This window comes from Pavona decussata, unplaced genomic scaffold (assembly GCF_977016875.1).
Source record: "Pavona decussata unplaced genomic scaffold, jaPavDecu1.1 SCAFFOLD_58, whole genome shotgun sequence".
Classification (NCBI taxonomy): Eukaryota; Metazoa; Cnidaria; class Anthozoa; order Scleractinia; family Agariciidae; genus Pavona; species Pavona decussata.
Window position 1 is genome coordinate 3,178,793 of NW_028145480.1, and position 26,086 is coordinate 3,204,878.

Here is a 26,086-nt window from a genome sequence, read left to right on the forward strand (position 1 = left end):
GATATCTTGAATTGGTGGAACTTCAAGCGCTCTGACAACTTAAACCCACTGCCCAAATGTGATCCTCTATGGCTAAAAACCTGAATCAACGAGCTTTTGCGCTTTCGATCGTTTCATGAGATAGGTGGTGTCTTCGATAATCACCTACCCAAGACAAGGTGGATCCTCTTCGAGCAAACTTGTTATGACCAGTTCCCTTACTCGCATAAATTAATGTGACACATTTCGTGCCAGCTTTTCATAGACGTTCCCTGTCTCTCACTTTAGCCCAGATGACTGGTTATATCAACACTTAAACTATCATTCTAATCCCAGTCGGCTGAATTTTAAAAAAAATCATCCTTAGTTTTCTGCGATTTATCCAGTGAATTACAATTGTTTTCGGAATCTAGGAACGTGACACCGTGGCACTCTCACGGTGATCTTGACTTACTCATGGTCCGTTTCGCCCGTTGCGTACAGTAGGTTGGCGGCGCGTAGTTGAATAAAATGTTCCAGAAATGCCGATCAGTTTGCCAACGTCGAGTATATATGTTTCAGTCCCAGCCTATCTATCCGCTGAATCTTTAAAAACAACGGGAGAATCATTCCAACTACACTTGTATTGCATTAAGTCCGTTCAAGGCTTAATGCGTCAAATATTAATTTTTGTCCGCCCTGACCGTTAGACAGAGAACACCCGCTGTGAATTATCAAAACAAGACATAATTGGCTGCGCCCAACACACCGTCGGCTCAGCAGGTTGGCAGTTTCGGCGTGCCGAAACGTTTGAACTGAACTGAAAATCTAAAATGCTATTTTTCGGCACCGTCGAGTATATGTCTTTCCGCAGTCTGTTTCAATTTCCCTTCCACTATTTTATCTCCCCGCTGGACCGTGGGAAGGTCATTCTAACTGTGATTTGTATCGGCATTGCCGGTCCGTTCTACTCAATGTATTAAATTAGCTTTGTCTGCTGCCACTAAGAAGAAGGACACCCACTGTTTTATCAAAACAAGACATGATTGGCTGCTTGCAAAATAACAGTGACTTCAATCTCCGCCCCACAGAAGCACGGCCAGGTGATATAGAGTATCAAGAACAAAGCGTTTTAGTTTTCCTTGGTGAGCTGTACCATAAGCGTATCGACAGACAATTTATCACAACACAAGTAAGTATTCACCTCCTTCGCTTTTGATGTCCGAGTTCCCGAATTAAATGGGTGGCTGTGAACCAATTTTATTACCAGGAGCCAAGTAGGTTCTCACCGTTTCGGCTTCGTTCGAGTTCTCTCTAATTTGATTAATCATGCAGTTTACAAAATATCAGTTATCAGTTGAAAGCCGATGCGTCCAGTATCGGGTAAACCAAAAGACATGCACCCGCATTGTAATTCAGGGCCATGCAACGTTTATTTCGGTTTATATCTGTTCGGAAGACCTTAATCACCACAGGAATTAGGATTTAGTCATAAAGAAAATCTGCACTTTTCGGCGGCAAAAATGTCAGCTTCAAATTTCGTAACACTAGAAAAGTAATGGACAAATAAAAACCCTCCAAGGTGCCATTCGTTTATTTCATTTCAAGGCGCTTTGTTTTCTCGAAATTAGTCAGGCTACATAGCACGGCTGTTATCTTCCGGCTAACTATGAATTATTCTTTGAGGTGAGATTAATACAGCCGTTGTAGATCAAGATGGTGTGAGTCATGCGAAGGTATTTTGGGATATAAATTATCGATCATCCAGAGGTATCTCCATGACAAAGTTTTTGTGAATATAGCACACGTAGTTAATCATGCCATTTGCCTACGCTGCCTAAAGTTTCATTAACTGCTATATATTTACATTTGCAATTATTTTATTTTCGCTATACTACACACATTACAAAATACAATACAAGATACAGGTTTTCGAATCGAAGGTAAAAATATCGCGCGGAAACGTAAACGAACCACGAGGCTTATATGAAATTAGGTTTTATCACAAAATACAAGAGTGGATGACCAGGTACTTTAACTATGGACGACCAAGAGGCAGAAGATCGGAAAACAAATTGTATGTTTAAAAAGTAATAGTTCTTATAATAAAGCAATCTTTCAACTTATTTTTGAAGGACTCGAGAGTCCAAAAAACAAAACAAAAAAACTTGGCCCTTTGAAGAAAACAGAAAATTGCCTGACATTATTTCTTCATTATGGTAAGCCAAAAGAAAATGCATGCCTGGTGTTATAGCTATGGGTACGATATCGATTATTCAAGGAAAATAGAATATCGAATTTTGAAGGCCTAGATTAGAGTTGCGGTACAAAATGAATACATAATTTGACCGTGTTAAAATAGGTAAATGTCGTGAAATTTAAGCAAGTTAAACTCCTTAAAATAGGAACTGTATGAACATCATTCAATAACTGGACTTGTCACTATCCTTATCGCTCATTTTTTGTAATATTTAAAACACGAGCAGCAGTGTTTTATCGGGATTTAAAACCACGAGGCGTAGCCGAGATAAAACATGTGCTGCGAAAACATGTCCTGATAAAACTTGTGCTGCGCGTTTTTTGAACGGCTTCAAAAACATTCCTGGAAAAGCGTGTGTCAAGAGAGTTCATAACAGTGATGCTTTTGTGAACGTTGGAAATTAGCATACGAGAAAAACATTATACACCGCATACTAATAAGGAGGAGGTTTTGGTGTCCCAAACTAAACCTCTGGGAATTGAACTCTATTTTTATGTAAATACTTTCTTTTGTTTCAGTAAACCAATATGGCCGGTAGTCACGTGAATGAAAACACTCTATTGAAAACCACTGCACGTGATATTTTATCGACCATTTGATAGGTCAATGGGCTTATGAATTATTAATGAGTTTTTGAAGTAGAATTTAGGGAAGAGTACAACATGCAGTTGTAGTCTCAGCACTGTACTTTGAATTCCCAGTGTAAAAAGAAAAAATTTCAAGTCATATTTGCTCGTGAGCTTCGTACAAAGTCTTCTGAAATGGTTGAAGTTTTGAGAAACATTGGAATTTGAACTGAAGCGATGTCCTGGAGTTTGAAACTACCTGCCGGCACGATTTTATTTTATGAGAAATAATACCGAGGGACTGAAAGTGTTTAAATTAGAGTCCAAACAAAAAATGCTTTTAAAATACTGTAACTGGACAAAGTGTATTTCACCTATAGCTACTGACAAGGTTTGAAGCCGAAAACGGAGATAGGCACATAAATATTCCATTTATTTCCTGTCAAAACGTACTTTGCGTACGTACGCAAATTTTTGAACTAATTGAACGGTTTTTATTCATAGTTGTATCAAAATATTTATATACCGGGGAGTCTATTTAAGATAGGCAAGTTTAAGTAGAGCCCCGTAAAAATTTACAACTAAATAGCTAAGTAGATAAAAGGGACACCAATACTTGAGCCCGCAAGCTAGCTTAATCAGAATAGCACTACCCCTCCCCTCTCCGCATACGGCTTTTGTTAGATTGTTACTGGTTTTATTAGCCAAAAGACCCCCCCCCCCCCCCCCACCTCTTCCCCTCCAAAAAAAAAACCAAAATATTATCATGATTTTTCAATACATGATGCATCAATATTCCTTGGTTGACTTTCTATTGATCAGCTAGTTCTTTCAATATAAAGATTAGCTACCGTACACGGAAGACCGTTAATTGTCATTTCTATATACTTCATGTCAGTCTCTTTCTGACTAAGTTAATTATCTTCGAATTGAAAGATGTCAGTTTTCACAACGAGTTTAATCGCGTTTATGGCGTGGTCACGTTACTGCTGGCGTCATCACACTTTAAAAATTTGATGAGTGATATTTTATGGCTAGTGTTTTTTCCATTTATGTGGCATCCTCCTCGGCTTCAAATTGACAAAGTCTAATGGCATTTGGAATATTTCAGGCGCAAGGGATTCTGGAAAGGTTCTTATTATAATTTTATATTACGTAAAACTATGTAATTCTTATTTATTAAATTTTATCTATTGTAGAAACCCAGGATGCTAAGCTTCATTCTTCTTCAGTCCTTTGTGATATTGTTTGTTTTTGATTCAACCTCAGGATCATCTCGTGTCACTCGATGTAAGTATGTATAGTTGACATCGTGCTGTTTTTGTTGTTGTTGTTGTTGTTTTTTGGGGAGTTTTTTGAAGTAAAATGCCTGAAATGTAAAGAACAGTACATAGGATAAACTAAACGCGTGCTTCGTGCACGCTGTTAAGAACATAGACAAGCCGCTAGAAATCCTAATTCACAGAAGCAGTTCCTATCCATTTTTAAAACTTGCTGGGTAACTGTGGTGCAGCTGTAATCCGAATGTATCGGGTCTGCTTTCCATTATCCCAAGCCGAAACTGAAATTTTTCAAACAATCACGATGATTTAGTTCCAACTTTTTACCCTTCGAGAATCTGGGTTTCCTTAGGATATTTTTCCACTGCAAAAGGATGAAAAAAAAATCAGGACACCTCTGAGGATGACCACAAATGCCAGAAGAAAAACTTTGCTTACACCTCAATGGATCGGATACCAACTCAAAATGCCAGTTCTGGTTCATCTTGCTTGCAGTTTCCTCGATTTCGTCCTTGTGCCGTTAGTATGCAAAACTACAGTTTTATTTCGAGAAATAACTATTCACAAACCTCATGCAAGATTTGTGACGGAAATGTGAGGTTATGTTTTTTTAAGACTAGTGATTAGATGGTAGAGCTATTTTTTCAGTCGGTGACACAAGCATACTTGGTGTTTTTGGACCGGTTACTAAGTTAACGAAGTCTCTTAAAAACACATCAAAATCACCGATTGGATTGAGGGTTGATTATGGAAAAATTGCAAGCGCTTATAACTTACTTCATGATGATTCCCTCTTGGCTTATATACAGTATAATTATTCGTTTCTAAACTTGCTATGAAGGACCCTAAACATATGATGTTTAGTTAATACTTAACAAATAGCTTCCATTTTGCCGTGCGTCTGTACTCTGATAACGCACAGATGACGTCAACGTAGCGAGAACAAAGAAGTACGTCAGTGTACACACCCACGGCAAAATGGAATCTATTTGTTTTGATACAATAACCAAGACATTTGAACACATTTCGTGAGCGAGCAGCACGTTGAAAGAGCTGAGTCAAAAACTTTCACAAACGCAGTTATGATCCTCTAAACTACAGTATAATCCGAAAGAATTTCACTAACAATATTTTCAAAACTAACCTTTATTCCAGAAGGAATTTCTGACCCCAAAATATTAAAGCATGTCAGTCGCTTCACTGCGATTTATCATCGATTACTCGCCATTATTTGGACAAATATTTCCTTGCTTTTCAAATTACGACAAAGTTCTAGCTTTTTTAACCTTGTTGAGGTCACTTGCAACGGCCTTTGTCCAATTTTTCATCGGACAGTTTTGCTTTCCTGCGAAAATTTGCCTTTGTTTGCCCGCTACTTGCCAAAACAAGTTGCAAAACTCCTCTAGACTCTGATCACGTGCGTCGGTCACACCGCTCGATGACGTCATTCGTGCGTCTATGCTCTAATCACTAATAACTTCGCTACACCAATCAAAACGTGGGTTTTACAATGTTCATTGTATAAATACAGATATGTCTATAGTAAGTTCGTTATAGCTTTTTTCACCTTATTACGTGGATGTCCGATGAACCCTCCAAGATGTTCCATTATCTGCTACTCCATCCAGTAAAAATACCCTTGCTACCGAAACCGTGCAGATGATATCTTACTTTTAAAAGAATAAGTGATAGAAACCATCGATTAATGGTGGTAGCATTCATCCCATAGGCCTCTTGAAACTTTTCACCACAGTGGAGACTACCCTTATCTCGGAAAGTCATAGCATGAAAGGAAAAATAAACTCACTGGAGAAAACAGGGGCTCTAGAAAGCCAGTACTGGTACACCACGTTAAACAATACTAAGGAAAAAGAGTTTATGCGCGAGATAGTGAGGGATTGTAGATGCCCGTTTTATGAGAAATAACAGTAGTCACTACAATTTTTTACCATAAATGTTTCCTATCAAACTCATACGGAATTTGTGATTTTTGAATTTTACCTAGCTACCAATGCTCCGGAACCTGTAGCTTTCTTTCCTTTGAATGGCAAGTATGGAGCCAAGGAAGTCAGGAACCGCTTTCCTCAAGGGTACCTAGGCATTGTCGATCCTGCTCCTGGCCCCAGTGGAGAACCTGAAGGATCCCTGCAGTTGGTAAACGATGGGGACAGTTTCATACGACTGGTTGGATTAGAGGACCTCTGGACGAGAAGCTTCACTGTTTCTTGTTGGGTCTACCCTGAGGAATATTGGGTGAACATCCTGACTACCCATCAGTCACATGGAGGATTCTACCTTGAGGTTGAGAACTGGATGTTAAAATCCCTTCTTAGAAACCCATACGCTCAGTATTCACCATTATCTAATAGCATCAAAGTGGAAAGCAAGAAATGGGTTTATGTCGCGTTAACCTACGATTACAATACTGGCATTCACAAGTTGTGGGTAAATGGGAGTCCAGTTACTCAAAATTTACCCGCGATGAGCCAAATAGATTCACCAACAATGTTCCAAAGTGGTGTCAATGGCAACAATGTACATGGCTTCTGATTCAGAATTGCACAGTTGAAGTTCTATGACGTTGCGCTGTCTTCAGACCAGATTGAAGCTACGAAAAACGTGGGCGTAGGTAATTACCTCTTGATATTCTTGATGAAGTGCTTTACAGAAAAAAAAACCCTTGTTTTTAATTTGTTTGACGTGACCAAATTTTATAAGCGTTTAGATAAAACCTTCAAGGGAGATTTACCACATGATAGCATTCAAAGAAGGACTTCAATATGGTTCTGTTTCTTTCTCCAGAATTTATTATTATTACTATTAATATCGTGATGATGATGATGATGATGATTACTATTATTATTACTATTATTATTATTACTATTATTATTATTATTATTATTATTATTAAAATATTTATTTAAATTTATTTTATTATTCATTATTATTATTATTATTATTATTATTATTATTATTATTATTATTATTATTATTTTCTTTGATTTTTATTTCACAAGAAGACCAAACAGAAAAAAAGTATAACCTACTCACGATAACACAATTTACAGATGAGAAAAGTTTTTACCCAGTTAGTCCGTTTGGGAAGAGAAGTTGCCATCACTGCAAGTTACAGTAATTCAAAATGTTATTGCTCGAATGGCATAGATAATTTCTGTTCGAACACCGGCACTGTCAAGCTTAAAATTCCCCAAATACTATCCTAGGAATATTATTTAGTTCTTCATTTGGTTGAAGTACTGAGTGTTTATTGGCTTGAACGAGCTTGCAGCTTTTTTTTTCTGCAATTTGATTAGGTAACTTTGTTGAAGTGTTCCCGGTAACCATAGTAACACTATAACTGAATTAGGCCCTAACGTGCATCATATTATTGCCTTAAAGATGAGTGCAAGGCAAACAACCCATGTCAGTTTGGAGGAAAGTGCACGAACAGTGATGGAGGTTATGACTGCGAGTGCCCAAGTGGACTCAGCGGTAAAAACTGTGAAGAAGGTGAGAAACTCGTGACATTGTTATATTCCAGGATTATAAAGTAATAACAGTTATTAAGCAAAATGAAAATCGGATGAAAATCGATGTTTCTAGAATGGCGCTCCCCCCTTGAGAAAGGATCCTGGTTGTGGCTGGTCACGTGACTACACAAAACAAATTCTCCCCAGTCGTCGGAGTGTCTGTTATTTTGTTCGAAAACAAGAGAAATGCGAGAGATTTGGTGCAGTTTCATGCGGGTCTGCAAAAAACGTATATGAAATAGAAGGTAGTGAATTTCTAACTCAAGTCAAAGGAGCAGAGGTTGATAATTCTACAACTTGAATAGGATAAACAGTTAATATAATTTTAACAGAAATATCACTTATTCAAGCTTAAACTGCTGTGCATAAGTACATATTTTGCTCTATAAACTGTACAATTTTATCGGCCTCAGTTCATGCACAATTCTTGCAGAACCAGCATTATGATTAATCACTGACACGAAAATTGTTGATTTAGTTATTGATTTGCTGTGTGAGAAAAGATAGGGAGATTCTTGGTTATAAAACCGCTTGTTGTCACAATTTTCGCACCCGGATAGTAGGGCCTTTCTGAGAAAGCGACAGCTGCATATTTTACTTCCCCTCTCTAACGGCAAATTTTGTCAATCGCCCAGATTTTGGGTACCTCGTGATCAGTTGTTTTCAGGATCCTTTCTCAAGGGAGGAAGAGAGAGGACCTGAGAACGATGTTACCAACATCATAGATTGAGTTCTTGATCCTCAGTGACGTCAGAAACTAGGGAGTTTAAGCAACGACAACGCTTCAAAACAATAGGTTAAATGAGCAAAAACAAATCGCTCTGCACGTGCGTTTTACATTTTGGTACATTTGTGTGCCGTCCTCTGCAAAACAACAACGTGAAATGACCACATTTAAGGTTTTGTGGAGAACGTGAACGCACGACGGTGAATTTTTCATTTTCTTTCTCACCTTGTACGCCGCTCCTTCCAATTTGATTCCTGGATAGTTCGCCATTTTTGTAAAAGTTAAGCGAGCTGAAATATCGCGAAGTAGCACAAATGAAATAAAGTTATATTTTCAGGTGATGTTTTCGTTGCCGTTGCCGTCGTTGCTTAAGCTCCCTAATCGCTTTCGAAACCATCAGTCCTTGCTGGAAGGATGCGTCTACAGATATGTTTATTAATACACCACTCTACAGTTGGTATCTAGGATTGTCCTAGATTTCGCGTGAGAGTGTTTTCGTTGATTTGATAGAAGGTAACGAAAAAAGTTGAGTTCGATGTTTTTCAGTTTAGTATTTACTTAATGACTTCATCGGCGAAGTGACTCGTTGAGTGTTCTTATGGCAAATTTTGATGAAAAATAATGCTTAGCGAAAACAAAAAACATTATGAAAACAAAGGTATGTGAATGCACCAAATAATACTCCGAACAGCTTAACATTAAATTGTACGGCTCACACAATGAATCATTTAAATTATTGCCGGTGCTTAACCCTATCTATACCGTGCGGTGTGGCGGAATTTGCCCTCTCCCTCCCTTCCCCCCCCCCCCCCCCCCGCTCCCTCTCCATAACTTCGCAAGTATAAAAGCTATGGCAATGAGACTTGGAGAGTAGATTGTACGTCCAAAGATGTTGCCTTTGAGGTCTTCAATGTGTACTTTTGGCGTCACAGGACGCGGTAATTACGTCAGATTACCAAATTGCGGGCCATCCGTGATCCACCATCTTGGATTTCTGAATTTCCTCAAAACTTCAGGAAAACGCCGAAATGGAACCTAAAATAACCAAATCCAATAAAGGAACACTTGTTTGAGCTAAAAACATAACAGCTATAGTAAGGAAAGGGATTTCCTATTTTCTGAAACAAAGCTGCCTGACAAAAATTGGTTTCCAGGGTAACAGCAAAGTCAACGAAAATTAAAAGACAACTTCAAGCTTTTCCGAGATAAAGTTTTGAAAAAGTCCTGAGCTTTTGCTCAAAATATTAAGGGAAAAAAAGGTTTTTCATGTTCAAAGTCTCCGCCGGCAGAATTTCCCCACGCCCAGTATAGATATAGTTAACTATACACTAATTTTGGCAAAATACTACGTTTATGCACAAGTATATACAATGGCAATGGCAACCTGAAATTTGAACGCTTTCTTCTGCGTCTTGACTAGAGTGCTATTACTTTCAGACATTGACGAGTGTACGACCACGAACCCATGCAAGAACGGGGCCAAGTGCATAAATACCGTGGGAGGTTATCAGTGCGAATGTCCTTCTGGATAACTGTGAGAAAGGTGAGGATCATCTGAAAGTCTAAATTACCCAGTGCTATGGACACGAATCTTGCTGATTCCCAACTTAATCAACCCTTGGACACTGGAACAACTTTATTCCTTCACTTTATTTCTTCCCGAGGTTGTTCCCACTCTAGTGCCGCAAAAGATATATACTTCCAAAACATTTAGATTGGGGTGAAGGACGACTTAATAGGGCATAATAATTAGTCAGCAGCGGCCATATTGATCTCCATTCTGGTGCCGTTTGGGATCCCAAAACTTAAATGTCTCGCGGCGATCACTTTACTTCGTTTCTTGTTGATCGATTTCAAAGTGGGGTTTTCTTGTCAAATTACACATGTTGCACGTGCCAAAAATAACATTATAAAGAGTGCGGGCTTTAAGTTTTTTGAGATTTTTGGCATTCAGATTAAGCAGAAGTGTCGATTTCTAACTAACGAGTGCTTAAAACCATGGATCCTAGAAAGACTGGATAGGACACTTCTTGTCACGTGGGGCATTTTAGCTATAGCGATTGGCTAATACTGTATTTCTAGGATCCATGTTAAAACTTAATGAATTTTGGCGTGGAGATTGAGATTTAACTCCGTCTAGTCTAGATCGGGCTTTTGTCTTCTGGGGCCAGAGGAAGATGGAATCCACCTTCCCCACCCACCAGAACCCGCTACTATCAAAGCTATGACCATGGCACTCAGACTATAAGACTTAGTAATACGTCCAAAAATGTTTCCTTTGAGGTCCGAAACCGTAAGTAATTACGTGTTAATTAAGTCATAATTGCCAAATGGCGGTCATCTTGGATCCGCCATGCTGGATTTCTTGTTAAACTTCAGGAAAGTGCCAAAACTGAACGTAACGTAATCAAAAGCACCAAAAGTTACTGTTAGAAAAGAAACTTTTTTCTATATTTAAATTAAGGGATGTTCCATTTTCTGAAAAAGACGACCTGTCTTCGACACCGGCCATCGAGAACTGTCTTTTAAAAACGGTTACCGTGTTTTCCTTTGTTAGGAAACATGGTTGTTAAGTTGTTGTTGTTGTTGTTGTTGTTGTTGTTGTTTTTTTGTTTTTGTTTTTTTTCATTTCTTTTCATATTCAGTTTTCTGGGTGTGCGAACATCGAGGAGCTTACAATTAGGTACAAGTTTTAGCGAAGTTTCTCCTTGGACTTACGTTTTAAGAAGTACAATAGTACTTCCGTCTGGTTATTAAGTGTGTCTGGTTACTTAAATCACAAGTGCGATCTTCTGTCAGGTCCAGGTTTTTCCTTCGATTTAATTATTAATTTTTTTTTTAAGTTTACGCACACGCTAACCCAATTATGTTTTTCAGGCACTAATGTTTGCGAGACAGAAAGTCCATGTAATAACGGAGCCACATGGGTAGACAGTTGTGGAGGTTACGTGTGTGTGTGTCCTCCAGGGTTCAAAGGAAAAGACTGTGATGAAGGTAAGATACTGCACTGTGTCAACCCTCTTTCTTTCCAGCCTTGGACTTTTGAGACAATGATATTTGGAACTAAAGGTTTTGACGGAAAAGCATCCTCATATTTAACATATACAATATAAGCAATTACAAACGACAATGTAGTTCCTTGGGTGCACAGGATTGTTATTGCTTATTTACTTAAAGCCTATTGAAGTTTCTTCGAGCTTGAGGAAAAATGTTGGGGGACCCTTGATAACTGGGCATAGAACGGTTGAAAAAGAAGGGGAAAATATTTGGGGTGAAAGAGTTTCTGAGGTCCTCTATGCCACTTAGGCACGAATGGGATTCTGATAATAACGAATATGATGATGATGATGATGATGATGATGATGATGATGATGATGATGATGATGATGTACTGAAACGTACTGAGATAATATAACATGCAAACCGAAATCTGGGGTTAAACTTGTTTTAATAGATTTCAGTTGTTCTACCCATTCTGTTTATTTTTCGTCACCTCGGGCGCTAGGATTTCTCTGCCGTCTACATTTTGCATTTGATATAATTTACTGATCCAGGTCTACAAGAGATATCCCGAAACACTCATCGTATGTCGCTGTGGTCCTGCAGATTTTAATAATAATATAACATTCCTGGAGTTACAATTGACATTTCGTCCAATGATATATCTTCTTCAAGTGGTAATGTATATGCTAACAGAGGAGATACTTTAGTTTTGTTATAAACATCACGGTTTCGTTCGCATCCAAATTAGCCAGATCTTTGCTCAGAAAGTTACAACCGAAATACTAGAAGTAGCTCCCTTGCAACTTGCTAGAATTCTTTCTATTTTTTGTACTTTATTAAAGACGGGATGATGGAACCCTTGAAGACAATTATAGATGACGTCATATTACGTGGTCTTTGTGTCATGATTCCAAATGAGGCCATCTTGGATCCGCTACCTTTGGTTTTCTGGATTTCCCCAAACTTTATAAAAGCGCCAAACCTTGAACGGAAGTAGTGAAAACTACTAAAAGAACACTAATACCAGCTTAAGACTGAAAGTTACTGTAAGATAGCGATTTTTCTCATTTAAAAGGGGATTTACTGTTTTCTTAAACAAAAACCGGCCATGGTAACATCAATGTCAATAAACACTAACCGAGTACATTAAATTGTTTCTAGATAATTTTCGAGAAAGTCGTCAAGTTTCAAGGCGTCTGCCTAAATATTAAAAACGTTATTTGAGTTCAAGCAGGCAGAATCCCCCCACGTCTAGCGAACTACGCCATCCCGCACGAAAATTCAGCAAAACTGGTGAACCATATAGGATATTACGACAAGAGTTGCTCTTTTGGTTCTTGGTCTAATTCACAGCTGTTGAGAATAGACCGTATTCGTATTCTCGGTATTGAACTGGAACTAGCTTGCACACGAGGCTTATGCGGGGAAATCTTTTCACATGCAAATAGTTTTTAATATATTCCCCCGCATGAGCCTCCATTGCAAGCTCGATCCAGTTCAATACCGAGAATACGAATATGGTCTATTCGTGGACTGTTGTATTTTGATAGTTACCTCAGTTAAAAAGATTTTGTTCTCGTTAGCTATAAATGTTTCGTAAAGGGTTCATGTCCACTTGTCTATCAATCTGACCATTTACTTAATGGTCGCCGATCACATCAATCGTCCAGGATGAAAGTCGTCCAAAGAAAGGACTTATTATTTTAATAATACATTGTTTGGCCTTTACATGAACAAAAGTTGAGAAAACTAATTTTTCAATTTCTCTTAGAGAGCAGACACATCTAGAAAGATTTAAGACTAATCTGAAGTTAGATGCTGTCGGCATCAACTAATTTCCTAACTATTTATTAGTTAGTTTAAACATTTATGAACATTTACTACCTCTTAATCAACCAACAGAAGAAGAAGTCAATGGTTGTGTACTGAACAATGTCAAGTGCCTCAATGGAGGAACCTGTGTACCTAATGGCAGAGAATTTGAGTGTCAATGTAAGAGTGGATTTTTTGGAGAATTCTGCGGTAAGAGAAAATGTTTTCACTTTCATACTTTTAAACTCACAGCCGAGAGTACATGATCTGAATTGACATATAATCGAAAAAGGTGAGGCACTTTACAATGTTCGTACCCAGTGAGCTAGACCGGAATTTTTTTTTTTTTTTTTGTCTTCTGGAGCCGGGGTTGGGGAGGCGGGGGTAGATTCCTTTTTGTGAAATTTCATGTCCTATCGCACTACTTTTTCAGCTCCAACCGTTTGCCGCAAAGGAGTTACTTAGATCTGATGACTGCTTAAGGACGGAGCGGACATGTTCAACAACGTCAATAGCATGCGTATCAACAACCTCATCTTAAACCTTGCTCCACTCTGACAAAGAGAATTCACCAACAATGTTCCAAAGTGGTGTCATTGGCAACAATGTACATGGCTTCAGATTCAGAATTGCACAGTTGAAGTTCTATGACGTTGCGCTGTCTGCAGACCAGATTGAAGCTACGAAAAACGTGGGCGTAGGTAATTACCTCTTGATATTCTTGATGAAGTGCTTTACAGAAAAAAAAAACCCTTGTTTTTAATTTGTTTGACGTGACCAAATTTTATAAGCGTTTAGATAAAACCTTCAAGGGAGATTTACCGCATGATAGCATTCAAAGAAGGACTTCAATATGGTTCTTTTTTTTTCTCCAGAATTTATTATTATTACTATTAATATCGTGATGATGATGATGATGATGATTATTACTATTTATTATTATTATTACTATTATTATTATTATTATTATTATTATTATTATTATTATTATTATTATTATTATTATTTTCTTTGATTTTTATTTCACAAGAAGACCAAACAGAAAAAAAGTATAACCTACTCATGATAACACAATTTACAGATGAGAAAAGTTTTTACCCAGTTAGTCCGTTTGGGAAGAGAAGTTGCCATCACTGCAAGTTACAGTAATTCAAAATGTTATTGCTCGAATGGCATAGATAATGTCTGTTCGAACACAGGCACTGTCAAGCTTAAAATTCCCCAAATACTATCCTAGGAATATTATTTAGTTCTTCATTTGGTTGAAGTACTGAGTGTTCATTGGCTTGAACGATTCAAGCGGGAAATTTCTTGCAGCTTTTTTTTCTGCAATTTGATCAGGTAACTTTGTTGAAGTGTTCCCGGTAACCATAGTAACACTATAACTGAATTAGGCCCTAACGTGCATCATATTATTGCCTTAAAGATGAGTGCAAGGCAAACAACCCATGTCAGTTTGGAGGAAAGTGCACGAACAGTGATGGAGGTTATGACTGCGAGTGCCCAAGTGGACTCAGCGGTAAAAACTGTGAAGAAGGTGAGAAACTCGTGACATTGTTATATTCCAGGATTATAAAGTAATAACAGTTATTAAGCAAAATGAAAATCGGATGAAAATCGATGTTTCTAGACCCTTGAGAAAGGATCGTGGTTGTGGCTGGTCACGTGACTACACAAAACAAATTCTCCCCAGTCGTCGGAGTGTCTGTTATTTTGTTCGAAAACAAGAGAAATGCGAGAGATTTGGTGCAGTTTCATGCGGGTCTGCAAAAAATGTATATGAAATAGAAGGTAGTGAATTTCTAACTGTCAAAGGAGCAGAGGTTGATAATTCTACAACTTGAATAGGATAAACAGTTAATATAATTTTAACAGAAATATCACTTATTCAAGCTTAAACTGCTGTGCATAAGTACATATTTTGCTCTATAAACTGTACAATTTTATCGGCCTCAGTTCATGCACAATTCTTGCAGAACCAGCATTATAATTAATCACTGACGCGAAAATTATTGATTTAGTTATTGATTTGCTGTGTGAGAAAAGATAGGGAGATTCTTGGTTATAAAACCGCTTGTTGTCACAATTTTCGCACCCGGATAGTAGGGCCTTTCTGAGAAAGCGACAGCTGCATATTTTACTTCCCCTCTCTAACGGCAAATTTTGTCAATCGCCCAGATTTTGGGTGCCTCGTGACCAGTTGTTTTCAGGATCCTTTCTCAAGGGAGGAAGAGAGAGGACCTGAGAACGATGTTACCAACATCATAGATTGAGTTCTTGATCCTCAGTGACGTCAGAAACTAGGGAGTTTAAGCAACGACAACGCCTCAAAACAATAGGTTAAATGAGCAAAAACAAATCGCTCTGCACGTGCGTTTTACATTTTGGTACATTTGTTTGCCGTCCTCTGCAAAACAACAACGTAAAATGACCACATTTAAGGTTTTGTGGAGAACGTGAACGCACGACGGTGAATTTTTCATTTTCTTTCTCACCTTGTACGCCGCTCCTTCCAATTTGGTTCCTGGTTAGTTCGCCATTTTTGTAAAAGTTAAGCGAGCTGAAATATCGCGAAGTAGCACAAATGAAATAAAGTTATATTTTCAGGTGACGTTTTCGTTGCCGTTGCCGTCGTTGCTTAAGCTCCCTAATCGCTTTCGAAACCATCAGTCCTTGCTGGAAGGATGCGTCTACAGATATGTTTATTAATACACCACTCTACAGTTGGTATCTAGGATTGTCCCAGATTTCGCGTGAGAGTGTTTTCGTTGATTTGATAGAAGGTAACGAAAAAAGTTGAGTTCGATGTTTTTCAGTTTAGTATTTACTTAATGACTTCATCGGCGAAGTGACTCGTTGAGTGTTCTTATGGCAAATTTTGATGAAAAGTAATGCTTAGCGAAAACAAAAAACATTATGAAAACAAAGGTATGTGAATACTCCGAACAGCTTAACATTATATTGTACGGCTCACACAATGAATCAATTAAATTATTTGCCGGTGCTTAACCCTATCTATACCGTGCGGTGTGGCGGAATTTGCCCTCTCCCTCCCCCCCCCCCCCCCCTTCCCTCTCCATAACTTCGCAAGTATAAAAGCTATGGCAATGAGACTTGGAGAGTAGATAGTACGTCCAAAGATGTTGCCTTTGAGGTCTTCAATGTGTACTTTTGGCGTCACAGGACGCGGTAATTACGTCAGATTACCAAATTGCGGGCCATCCGTGATCCGCCATCTTGGATTTCTGAATTTCCTCAAAACTTCAAGAAAACGCCAAAATGGAACGAAAAATAACCAAATCCAATAAAGGACCACTTCTTTGAGCTAAAAACATAACAGCTATATTAAGGAAAGGGATTTCCTATTTTCTGAAACAAAGCTGCCTGACAAAAATTGGTTTCCAGGGTAACAGCAAAGTCAACGAAAATTAAAAGACAACTTCAAGCTTTTCCGAGATAAAGTTTTGAAAAAGTCCTGAGCTTTTGCTCAAAATATTAAGGGAAAAAAAGGTTTTTCATGTTCAAAGTCTCCGCCGGCAGAATTTCCCCACGCCCAGTATAGATATAGTTAACTATACACTAATTTTGGCAAAATACTACGTTTATGCACAAGTATATACAATGGCCATGGCAACCTGAAATTTGAACGCTTTCTTCTGCGTCTTGACTAGAGTGCTATTACTTTCAGACATTGACGAGTGTCGACACCCACATTACTTATGCTGGCGTTGATGTGAATTCAATACAGTTAAATCTGAATCACGATTTAGATAACCTAAACAAATGGCTTATTTCCAATAAACTTACTTTGAACACTTCTAAAACTGAATTCATGCTAATTCGCTCCAGACAAAAATTGAGTACTTTGGCGAACCCACTTGAGCTCTCGATTAATAATGTTCCGATAGAACACGTTTCCTCTGTCAAATCGCTTGGCATATTTATTGATGAAAATCTACGGTGGCAAACACACATTGATAAATTATCTAAAAAGATCGCTTCCGGAATAGGAGCAATAAATAGAATTAGACCTTTTGTCCCTCCACCTACCCTTCATTATATATACAACGCACTAATTCAATCTCATTTCGATTATTGCAATCTTGTCTGGGGTAATTTGGTAAAACATTATTTGACAGGCTACAGAAGCTTCAGAACCGTGCCGCTCGCTCGCGTTTTAACCTTCTCTAGCTATGATGCTGATGCTAACCGTTTAATTAGACAACTCGATTGGAAAGACTTGAGCACTCAATTTCAAATACAGAAATCCATAATGGTATACAAGTCTTTAAATGGTCTTGTTCCTGAATATTTATCATCTAAATTTGTTAAACGAAATGAAACGCGTTACTTCCTGAAGGACTCTGTTAACAAACTATTTGTCCCGTTTCCGCGAACTAATTTCATGAAAAACAGCTTTTCTTATAGCGGAGCAGTTCTCTGGAACAGCCTACCCTGTCATGTGAGAGAAGCTGAATCTCTTAGTCAATTTAAAAGATTAGTTAATGTTCATTTTTAATGTTACACACGGCATTCATGAAAAACAGGTTTTAGTTAGATTAGTTGTAGTCAGGTTTTGAATTTTGTTTAGGATAGTTAGGTTATTTCTAATTTTTATACTCCTGATGGATTTTACCGTGTTTAAATAAAGATTTATTTAGTGTACGACCACGAACCCATGCAAGAACGGGGTCAAGTGCATAAACACCATGGGAGGTTATCAGTGCGAATGTCCTTCTGGATTTATGGGGGCTAGCTGTGAGAAAGGTGAGGATCATCTGAAAATCTAAATTACCCAGTGCTATGGACACGAATCTTGCTGATTCCCAACTTAATCAACCCTTGGACACTGGAACAACTTTATTCCTTCACTTTATTTCTTCCCGAGGTTGTTCCCACTCTAGTGCCGCAAAAGATATATACTTCCAAAACATTTAGATTGGGGTGAAGGACGACTTAATAGGGTATAATAATTAGTCAGCAGCGGCCATATTGATCTCTATTCTGGTGCCGTTTGGGATCCCAAAACTTAAATGTCTCGCGGCGATCACTTTACTTCGTTTCTTATTGATTTCAAAGTGGGGTTTTCTTGTCAAATTACACATGTTGCACGTGCCAAAAATAACATTATAAAGAGTGCGGGCTGTAAGTTTTTTGAGATTTTTGGCATTCAGATTAAGCAGAAGTGTCGATTTATAACTAACGAGTGCTTAAAACTTAATGAATTTTGGCGTGGAGATTGAGATTTAACTCCGTCTAGTCTAGATCGGCCTTTTGTCTTCTGGGGCCAGAGGAAGATGGAATCCACCTTCCCCACCCCCCTCCCTCCACCAGAACCCGCTACTATCAAAGCTATGACCATGGCACTCAGACTATAAGACTTAGTAATACGTCCAAAAATGTTTCCTTTGAGGTCCGAAACCGTAAGTAATTAAGTGTTAATTAAGTCATAATTGCCAAATGGCGGTCATCTTGGATCCTCCATGCTGGATTTCTTGTTAAACTTCAGGAAAGTTGCAAAACTGAACGTAACGTAATCAAAAGCACCAAAAGTTACTGTTAGGAAAGAAACTTTTTTCTATATTTAAAAATGAGATGTTCCATTTTCTGAAAAAGACGACCTGTCTTCGAAACCGGCCATCGAGAACTGTCTTTTAAAAACGGTTACCGTGTTTTCCTTTGTTAGGAAACATGGTTGTTAAGTTGTTGTTGTTGTTGTTGTTGTGTTTTTTTTTTGTTTTTTTTTTCATTTCTTTTCATATTCAGTTTTCTGGGTGTGCAAACATCGAGGAGCTTACAATTAGGTGCAAGTTTTAGCGAAGTTTCTCCTTGGACTTACATTTTAAGAAGTACAACAGTACTTCTGTCTGGTTATTAAGTGTGTCTGGTTACTTAAATCACAAGTGCGATCTTCTGTCAGGTCCAGGTTTTTCCTTCGATTTAATTATTAATTTTTTTAAGTTTACGCACACGCTAACCCAATTATGTTTTTCAGGCACTAATGTTTGCGAGACAGAAAGTCCATGTAATAACGGAGCCACATGTGTAGACAGTTGTGGAGGTTACGTCTGTGTGTGCCTTCCAGGGTTCAAAGGAAAAGACTGTGATGAAGGTAAGATACCGCACTATGTCAACGTTCTGTCCTTCCAGCCTTGGACGTGAAACTATGATACTTGGAACTAAAGATTTTGACGGAAAGGCGTCCTCATATTTAAAATATATAATATGAGCGATTACAAACGACAATGTAGTTCCTCGGGTGCACAGCCTATTGAAGTTTCTTCGAGCATGTAGGAAAAATGTTGGGGGACCCTTGATAACTGGGCGGCATAGAACGGCTGAAAAAGAAGGGGAAAATATTTGGGGTGAAAGAGTTTCTGAGGTCCTCTTAGGCACGGATGGGATTCTGATAATAACGAATATGATGATGATGATGATGATGATGATGATGATGTACTGAAACGTACTGAGATTATATAACATGCAAACCGAAATCTGGGGTTAAATTTGTTATAATAGATTTCAGTTGTTCTACCCATTTTGTATATTTTTCGTCACCTCGGCCGCTAGGATTACTCTGCCGTCTACATTTTGCATTTGATATAATTTACTGATCCAGATCTACAAGAGATCCCGAACCACTCATCGGTATGTCGCTGTGGTCTTGCAGATTTTAATAATAATAAACATTCCTGGAGTAACAATTGACATTTCGTCCAATAATATACAGCTATTTCAATTAACGTTGCCGGATTAAAATCAAGCTAAAAGACAAGACCGCAATGTTTTGTGGGATTATTTTTTATGAATAATTTCATCTCTTTCATCAAAATCATCCCTGCACGTGCAGGTCATTGTACTGTTAATTACAACCTATTGTTTTCTCCGGGCATGACTGATTTTGATGAATTTATTCATAAAATTCCCATGTAAACTTTCGGTCTTGTCTTTTAGCTTCATGCTTTGAACCGACAACGTTAATTGAAATAGCTGTATCTTCTTCAAGTGGTAATGTATATGCTAACAGAGGAGATACTTTAGTTTTGTTATAAACATCACGGTTTCGTTCGCATCCAAATTAGCCAGATCTTTGCTCAGAAAGTTACAACCGAAATACTAGAAGTAGCTCCCTTGCAACTTGCTAGAATTCTTTCTAGTTTTTGTACTTTATTAAAGACGGGATGATGGAACCCTTGAAGACAATTATAGATGACGTCATATTACGTGGTATTTGTGTCATGATTTCAAATGAGGCCATCTTGGATGCGTTACCTTTTGTTTTCTGGATTTCCCCAAAACTTAAGGAAAGCGCCAAACCTTGAACAGAAAGTAGTGAAAACTACCAAGAGAACACTAATACCAGCTTAAGACTGAAAGTTACTGTAAGATAGCGATATTTCTCATTTAAAAGGGATTTACTGTTTTCTTAAACAAAAACCGGCCATGGTAACATCAATGTCATTAAACACTAACCGATCCCATTAAATTGTTTCTAGATAATTTTCGAGAAAGTCGTCAAGTTTCAAGGCGCCTACTTAAATATTAAAAACGTTCTTTGATTTCAAGCAGGCAGAATCCCCCCACGTCTAGCAAACTACGCCATCCCGCACGAAAATTCAGCAAAACTGGTGAACCATGTAAGATATTACAACAAAAGTTGCTCCTTTGGTTCTTGGTCTTGTTGTTCTTTCAGTGTTGCCCTCGGCATCTATAATAATTATTCAAATTCACAGCTGTTGAGAATTCGTGAACTGTTGTATTTCGATAGTTACCTCAGTTAAAAAGATTTTGTTCTCGTTAGCTATTAATGTAGTCTGAAATGTCAGCCGTCTCCTCCCCCTTAGTCTGAAATGTCAGCCGTCTCCTCCCCCTAACCCACAGGGGGCGCGGGAGAGAGAGACCGCGCCCCCTGTGGGTTAGGGGGAGGAGGCGGCTGACATTTCAGACTACTATAAATGTTTCGTAAAGGGTTCGTGTCCCCTTGTCTATCAATCTGACCATTTACTTAATGGTTGCCGATCACATCAACCGTCCAGATAGGACTTACTATTTTAATAATACATTTTTTGGCCTTTACATAAACAAAAGTTGAGAAAACTAATTTTTCAATTTCCCGTAGAGAGCAGACACCTCTAGAAAGATTTAACACTAAGTTAAAGTTACATGCTGTCGGTATCAACTAATTTCCTAACTATTTATTAGTTAGTTTAAACATTTATGAACATCTAATACCTCTTAATCAACCAACAGAAAAAGAAATCAATGGGTGTGTACTGAACAATGTCAAGTGCCTCAATGGAGGAACCTGTGTACCAAATGGCAGAGAATTTGAGTGTCAATGTAAGAGTGGATTTTTTGGAGAATTCTGCGGTAAGAGAAAACGTTTTCACTTTCATACGTTTAAACTCACAGCCGAGAGTACATGATCTGAATTGACATATAATCGAAAAAGGTGAGGCACGCTACAATGTTCGTACCCATTGATCTAGACCGGACTTTTTTTTTGTTGTTGTTGTTTTTTTGTTTTTTTGTCTTCTGGAGCCGGGTTGGGGAGGGGGAGGGGGTGATTCCTTTTTGTGAAATTCATGTCCTATCGCACTACTTTTTCAGCTCCAACCGTTTGCCGCAAAGGAGTTACTTAGACCTGATGACTGCTTAAGCACGGTGCGGTCATGTTCAACGACGTCAATAGTATGCGTATAAACAGCCTCATCTTAAACCTTGCTCCACTCTGACAAAGAGATGAAACCTTTGTTTAAGCGAGTTTTTCCTTCGCATTCAGTGAAGTGAAGACATTCTATGGTCCACGGACATTTTTAACTGAATGATGACGACAAAACGCGGAAAGTCTTAAATTCATACATGTGGCTGCCATTGAACAAAAACAACTTTTCGAAATGATGGCTTGCTTTGACGTCACACAGGTAGAGATAAGTGGGTCCCCTCCCTCGTGATATACGCGCCGATAATAGATTTTGATTGGGCTGTTTTTGTTCAAGACAATCAGAACAATAAATCCCTTCTGGGAGAGGGTAGAATTTAATCAAGGTTTAATGAATAAATCAAATAATGATTTGACGTCACACAGGAAGGGATGAGTGGGTCCCCTCTCTCGTGATATGTGCCCGAATAATAGATTTTGATTGGCCTGCTTTTGTTGAAGACAATCAGAACAATACATCCCTACTAGGGGAGGACATATTTCAATGCATAAATTAATGTGGCAATTTCTGACTACGACGAAGAAAAAAAAGATACCCGACCGAAACCTAGACACGTCATGCCCTGCGATCATTCCGTGTAAAAAGTACTGAACATAAAAGAAGCGTAGCTTGCTTAAGTCTCACTTGATAAAATCAAAGTTGGTCCTGTCATCATACCATCAGTATATGAAGTTAGATACCTGGAAGTGTGGTTAGACTCGAGCCTTACAGTGCGCTCCCATGTTTAGAGGATCTGTAGCTACACGCTTTCTTTCTCTCGAATATTAGGTGTACACGGAAGTTTCTCACTAACGAAGTTACTGAGACTATCGTCCATGCTCTTATCACCAATTGGAATAGTCTCTTGTACGGATACCAGATAATGTGATTTCAATGTTGCAGCGAGTTCAAAATACCTGCGTCCTGCCACATTGCGCCGGTCCTACGTGAATTACACCGGCTTTCTGTTTAGCTCCGTTGGAATGGGGATCGATTTTATATTACTCTTAACACTTTTAACGTGTTACATAATTAATTAAAGCACCTGCCTACCTGTCATACTCGGACCTCATTGTTATGTTACCAAGTCGTCTCTCTGCAACCTCCGCAGGAGTGACAATGATTTATGTCAGTATCCTCGAGCTTACTTTAAACCTAGATTGATGCAAAAATGTTGATGTTGGTCTTTGGTTGATATTTTAACAGCATGGGAAGCGAGGGGATGCTTCAAGGAGTCGGCCAAAAAGAAGGACAAAGCTATGGGCAAGAAATTTAAAAAAGTTAAGAGCTCCAGGGATATGAAGACAGTCGTGAATCTCTGCTTAAAAGAAGCTTCCAAGAAAGGCATCAAGGTGGTTGGTATTCGCGGCAAAAACAAGTGCATGACAACCAAAGGAAATGCAAAGTACGATCTCCACGGAGGCTCCAAAGCTTGCAAGATGCAAGGTTCGGTTGGTGTTGGTTCGGGGATGGCGAACTACGTCTACTTGTTGAAACAATAGTTTTGGGAGTTTATCCAACAAGGAGCAGGTAAAATTTGTGGATACACTAAAATATTGGGCTTACAAAGGGACTAGAGAACACTTTGTTGAAGGTTCTATGACGATTGTTTGCTTAAATATTTAAAATCCACAGTAAAACCATCTGTTAGCTATTATTTCCAGCACTTTAAAGGCAGCTAAAAGATATTTTAATAGTCGGTGATGTCATCTGTAACATAAAGTTAAGGGTCCGCCGGGAAATGACACTACCGGAGACCTGTGCGTCGTCTTCAAAGAGGACTGCAATTAAAATTTCGGAAAATTGCAAAAAATAAAAATTCGAGGCACTACAATACGATAGAGCAAAACACGTCCAGGATTTTTCTTGTCATTTCTCTTACATTCGTTTTACTCAACAAGGGTGACAACACACATTTTAGTCTCAAATAAGCTTGTCTTTTGCTTTTTGTTGTGCATTCCTTTCACAACAATCAAATGACCCTCACCAAACCGCCCCGAAATGTGTCTAAGCATCGGACAAGAAGGTAATAAGAACAGCAGTCACTGACACAAGAATTTGTCTTTAAACGTGGCTGGGGAATCTGTGTGGGGAATCTTGTCTACACTTCCTTATACACCCGAAGGATGAATGTGACTAAGGGACAAGTATAATCTTGATAATATAATTGTTCTCCAGAAACATTGCATTCTCACCAGACAATGAAAATGATCGCTCTTTGGCTCACTGACTATCTATAATGCCATTTAAGTTCTTCCTTCCTTTTGCTTTTTCATTTTTTTTTTCTTTTTTGCCTTTTTTGCCTGCTATCTAGAACCTAAATTAGCCAGGGAGCTAACAAGATAACCAAATGGTTCATTTAGCTTCCTTGCTTCTACATCATTTTAACTAATGATTAATTTAATTCTATGTATTACCACTACAAGATTGTAAGAATCAACCATGTACATTGAAAAAAAGCACAAATAAAGATTATTAATTATTATTATTATTATTATTATTATTATTATTATTATTATTATTATTATTATTATTATTATTATTATTATTATTATTATTATTATTATTCCTTAAACCTTTACTGATTTTACAATTTCAATAATTTGAGAAAGACACAGGCATGCTCTGCCAAGGAGAAACCAGGTTTTTCCAACAGGAATAGTGACAAAAAGGTCACAAGTTCGAATGCTGTTGGGAGAACTCTACTTTTTCCCAGTGCGTTTTTCTGTCACTAATAAAAACACTTAGATTTCTTGCAGTCTGCTTCTCTCGGATTTTCTTTGAAAAGATGACGGAACGAGAAATATAAGACGAGAGGAATAAATACCATATTAGGGACAGGCGCGCACAAGAACAAACCCTTCGCTTTTGTGATCGTTGTTGCCTGGTTTAAGACCACTTAGATCATTTTGTTTTTATTCTTCTGGGGCCGGGGAAGGGGTCATTCTTACTAAACAATTCCGTGGAAACCCCTGATCTGAGAACAAACACGAGTCTTAATGTAACCGACCGAAAGAAATTGAAGTCCAGACGGAGGAGTTATTGTTTGAGTACTATACAATTTTCAATAAAAGCATATTCTAATTTTCTCTTATTTTTTAGGAGTGATTATGGAGCCGGATAAAAACAAAGACGGGGATGACAAGAATAGCCTGCTTTAGATAACTGAGTTAGTTTACAAACGGAGGAGGGATTTAGCAATCGTTTTTAATTCGTGGGATTTTTGTTCTTTTCTCTGAGGTATTCATTTTGTAGAAGACAGGGTTTTGTTTCATTTGCTCAAATAAACGGCTTATGCGGGGATTGAAGTTTGTCCTTTTATTTTTCTGCTGGAAATTGTAACCTTACAAACCCTAGCAACGTATAGAGTGTTTTCATTTACGTGACTACCGGCCATATTGGTTTTCTGAAAGAAAAGAAAGTATTTGCATAAAAATAGAGTTCAATTCCCAGAGGTTTAGTTTGGGACACCAATATGGCCGCCATTTTTGTTTGTTTTGGAACACCAACATGGCCGCGTGACGTCATGTGAAAACACTCTATAATGTGATGATCAAACCGCCGATCCATCCCTCCCATCTTATCCCACCGTTTTCTTCTATTTGCTGTCCACAGAAACATCTCTCGTTTCAGACATTTTATAACTTGCAAAAATACGTACTACAATTAGAGCTAAAAAAAATGAATTCCTGCAATAGGCTGAACTGCTCTTTTTCAATCACACTCATTGGGGTACAAATGCATGTACCAGGATTAACCCTATCTAGACCGGGTTCATTTTCGTCCCCTGGGGTCGCCCCACACAAACACCTCCCCCCCCCCTCCCCACCCTTCATAACTTCGCAAGCATAACAACTAGATACTTGAGTTCCAAAAATACCTACGCAAAGTGTATTTATGATGTCATAACACGTTGGAATTACGTCATAGTTTTCAGAGCCACCCATGAAGCTCAATATACACTTAGAATGTTTTCTATGGGGAAAGACCTTTTAACAGAAAAGAGAAAGTGTCAAGTTTTATTTTGTCAGGGATATTGGGAAAAAATGCGGGAATATACAAAATCACCCCGTAAAAATTGATTCATTAGTTACTTGAAAACGCTCCTACAGATTTTTTTTTCTTATTTCGCCTACAAGTTGTCTGGATTGAGTAGTTTAAATGCCTAAAGTTTCGCCATAAAGTGTCTGACCAGATTTCGAGATCTAATCGACAATGTTTGAAAAGAGAGGCTATCCGCTACCGTTG

General features: G+C 38.3%; 1 protein-coding gene across 1 annotated transcript; it reads left to right on the top strand.

Annotated features, from left to right (window-relative positions):
- Positions 1 to 1,000: 1,000 nt before the first annotated feature.
- On the top strand, positions 1,001 to 25,141 carry LOC146479705 (uncharacterized). Its single transcript, XM_085110267.1, has 11 exons — positions 1,001 to 1,150; positions 3,984 to 4,074; positions 6,070 to 6,505; positions 6,620 to 6,693; positions 7,464 to 7,574; positions 9,759 to 9,824; positions 17,853 to 17,903; positions 19,132 to 19,248; positions 21,387 to 21,506; positions 23,045 to 23,368; positions 24,941 to 25,141. Exons 1-10 carry the CDS (start codon positions 1,001 to 1,003, stop codon positions 23,338 to 23,340), a joined length of 1,512 nt encoding a protein of 503 aa, XP_084966393.1. The 3' UTR covers positions 23,341 to 23,368; positions 24,941 to 25,141.
- The last annotated feature ends 945 nt before the right edge of the window (positions 25,142 to 26,086 follow it).

Excerpts from the sequence above, each read along its gene's own strand:
- LOC146479705 (XM_085110267.1), top strand. The coding sequence starts at position 1,001 with ATGATTGGCTGCTTGCAAAATAACAGTGACTTCAATCTCCGCCCCACA. Across the intron at positions 6,694-7,463 it reads TACGAAAAACGTGGGCGTAG|ATGAGTGCAAGGCAAACAAC; the intron begins GTAATTACCTCT and ends ATTGCCTTAAAG. Across the intron at positions 19,249-21,386 it reads AGGAAAAGACTGTGATGAAG|AAAAAGAAATCAATGGGTGT; the intron begins GTAAGATACCGC and ends ATCAACCAACAG.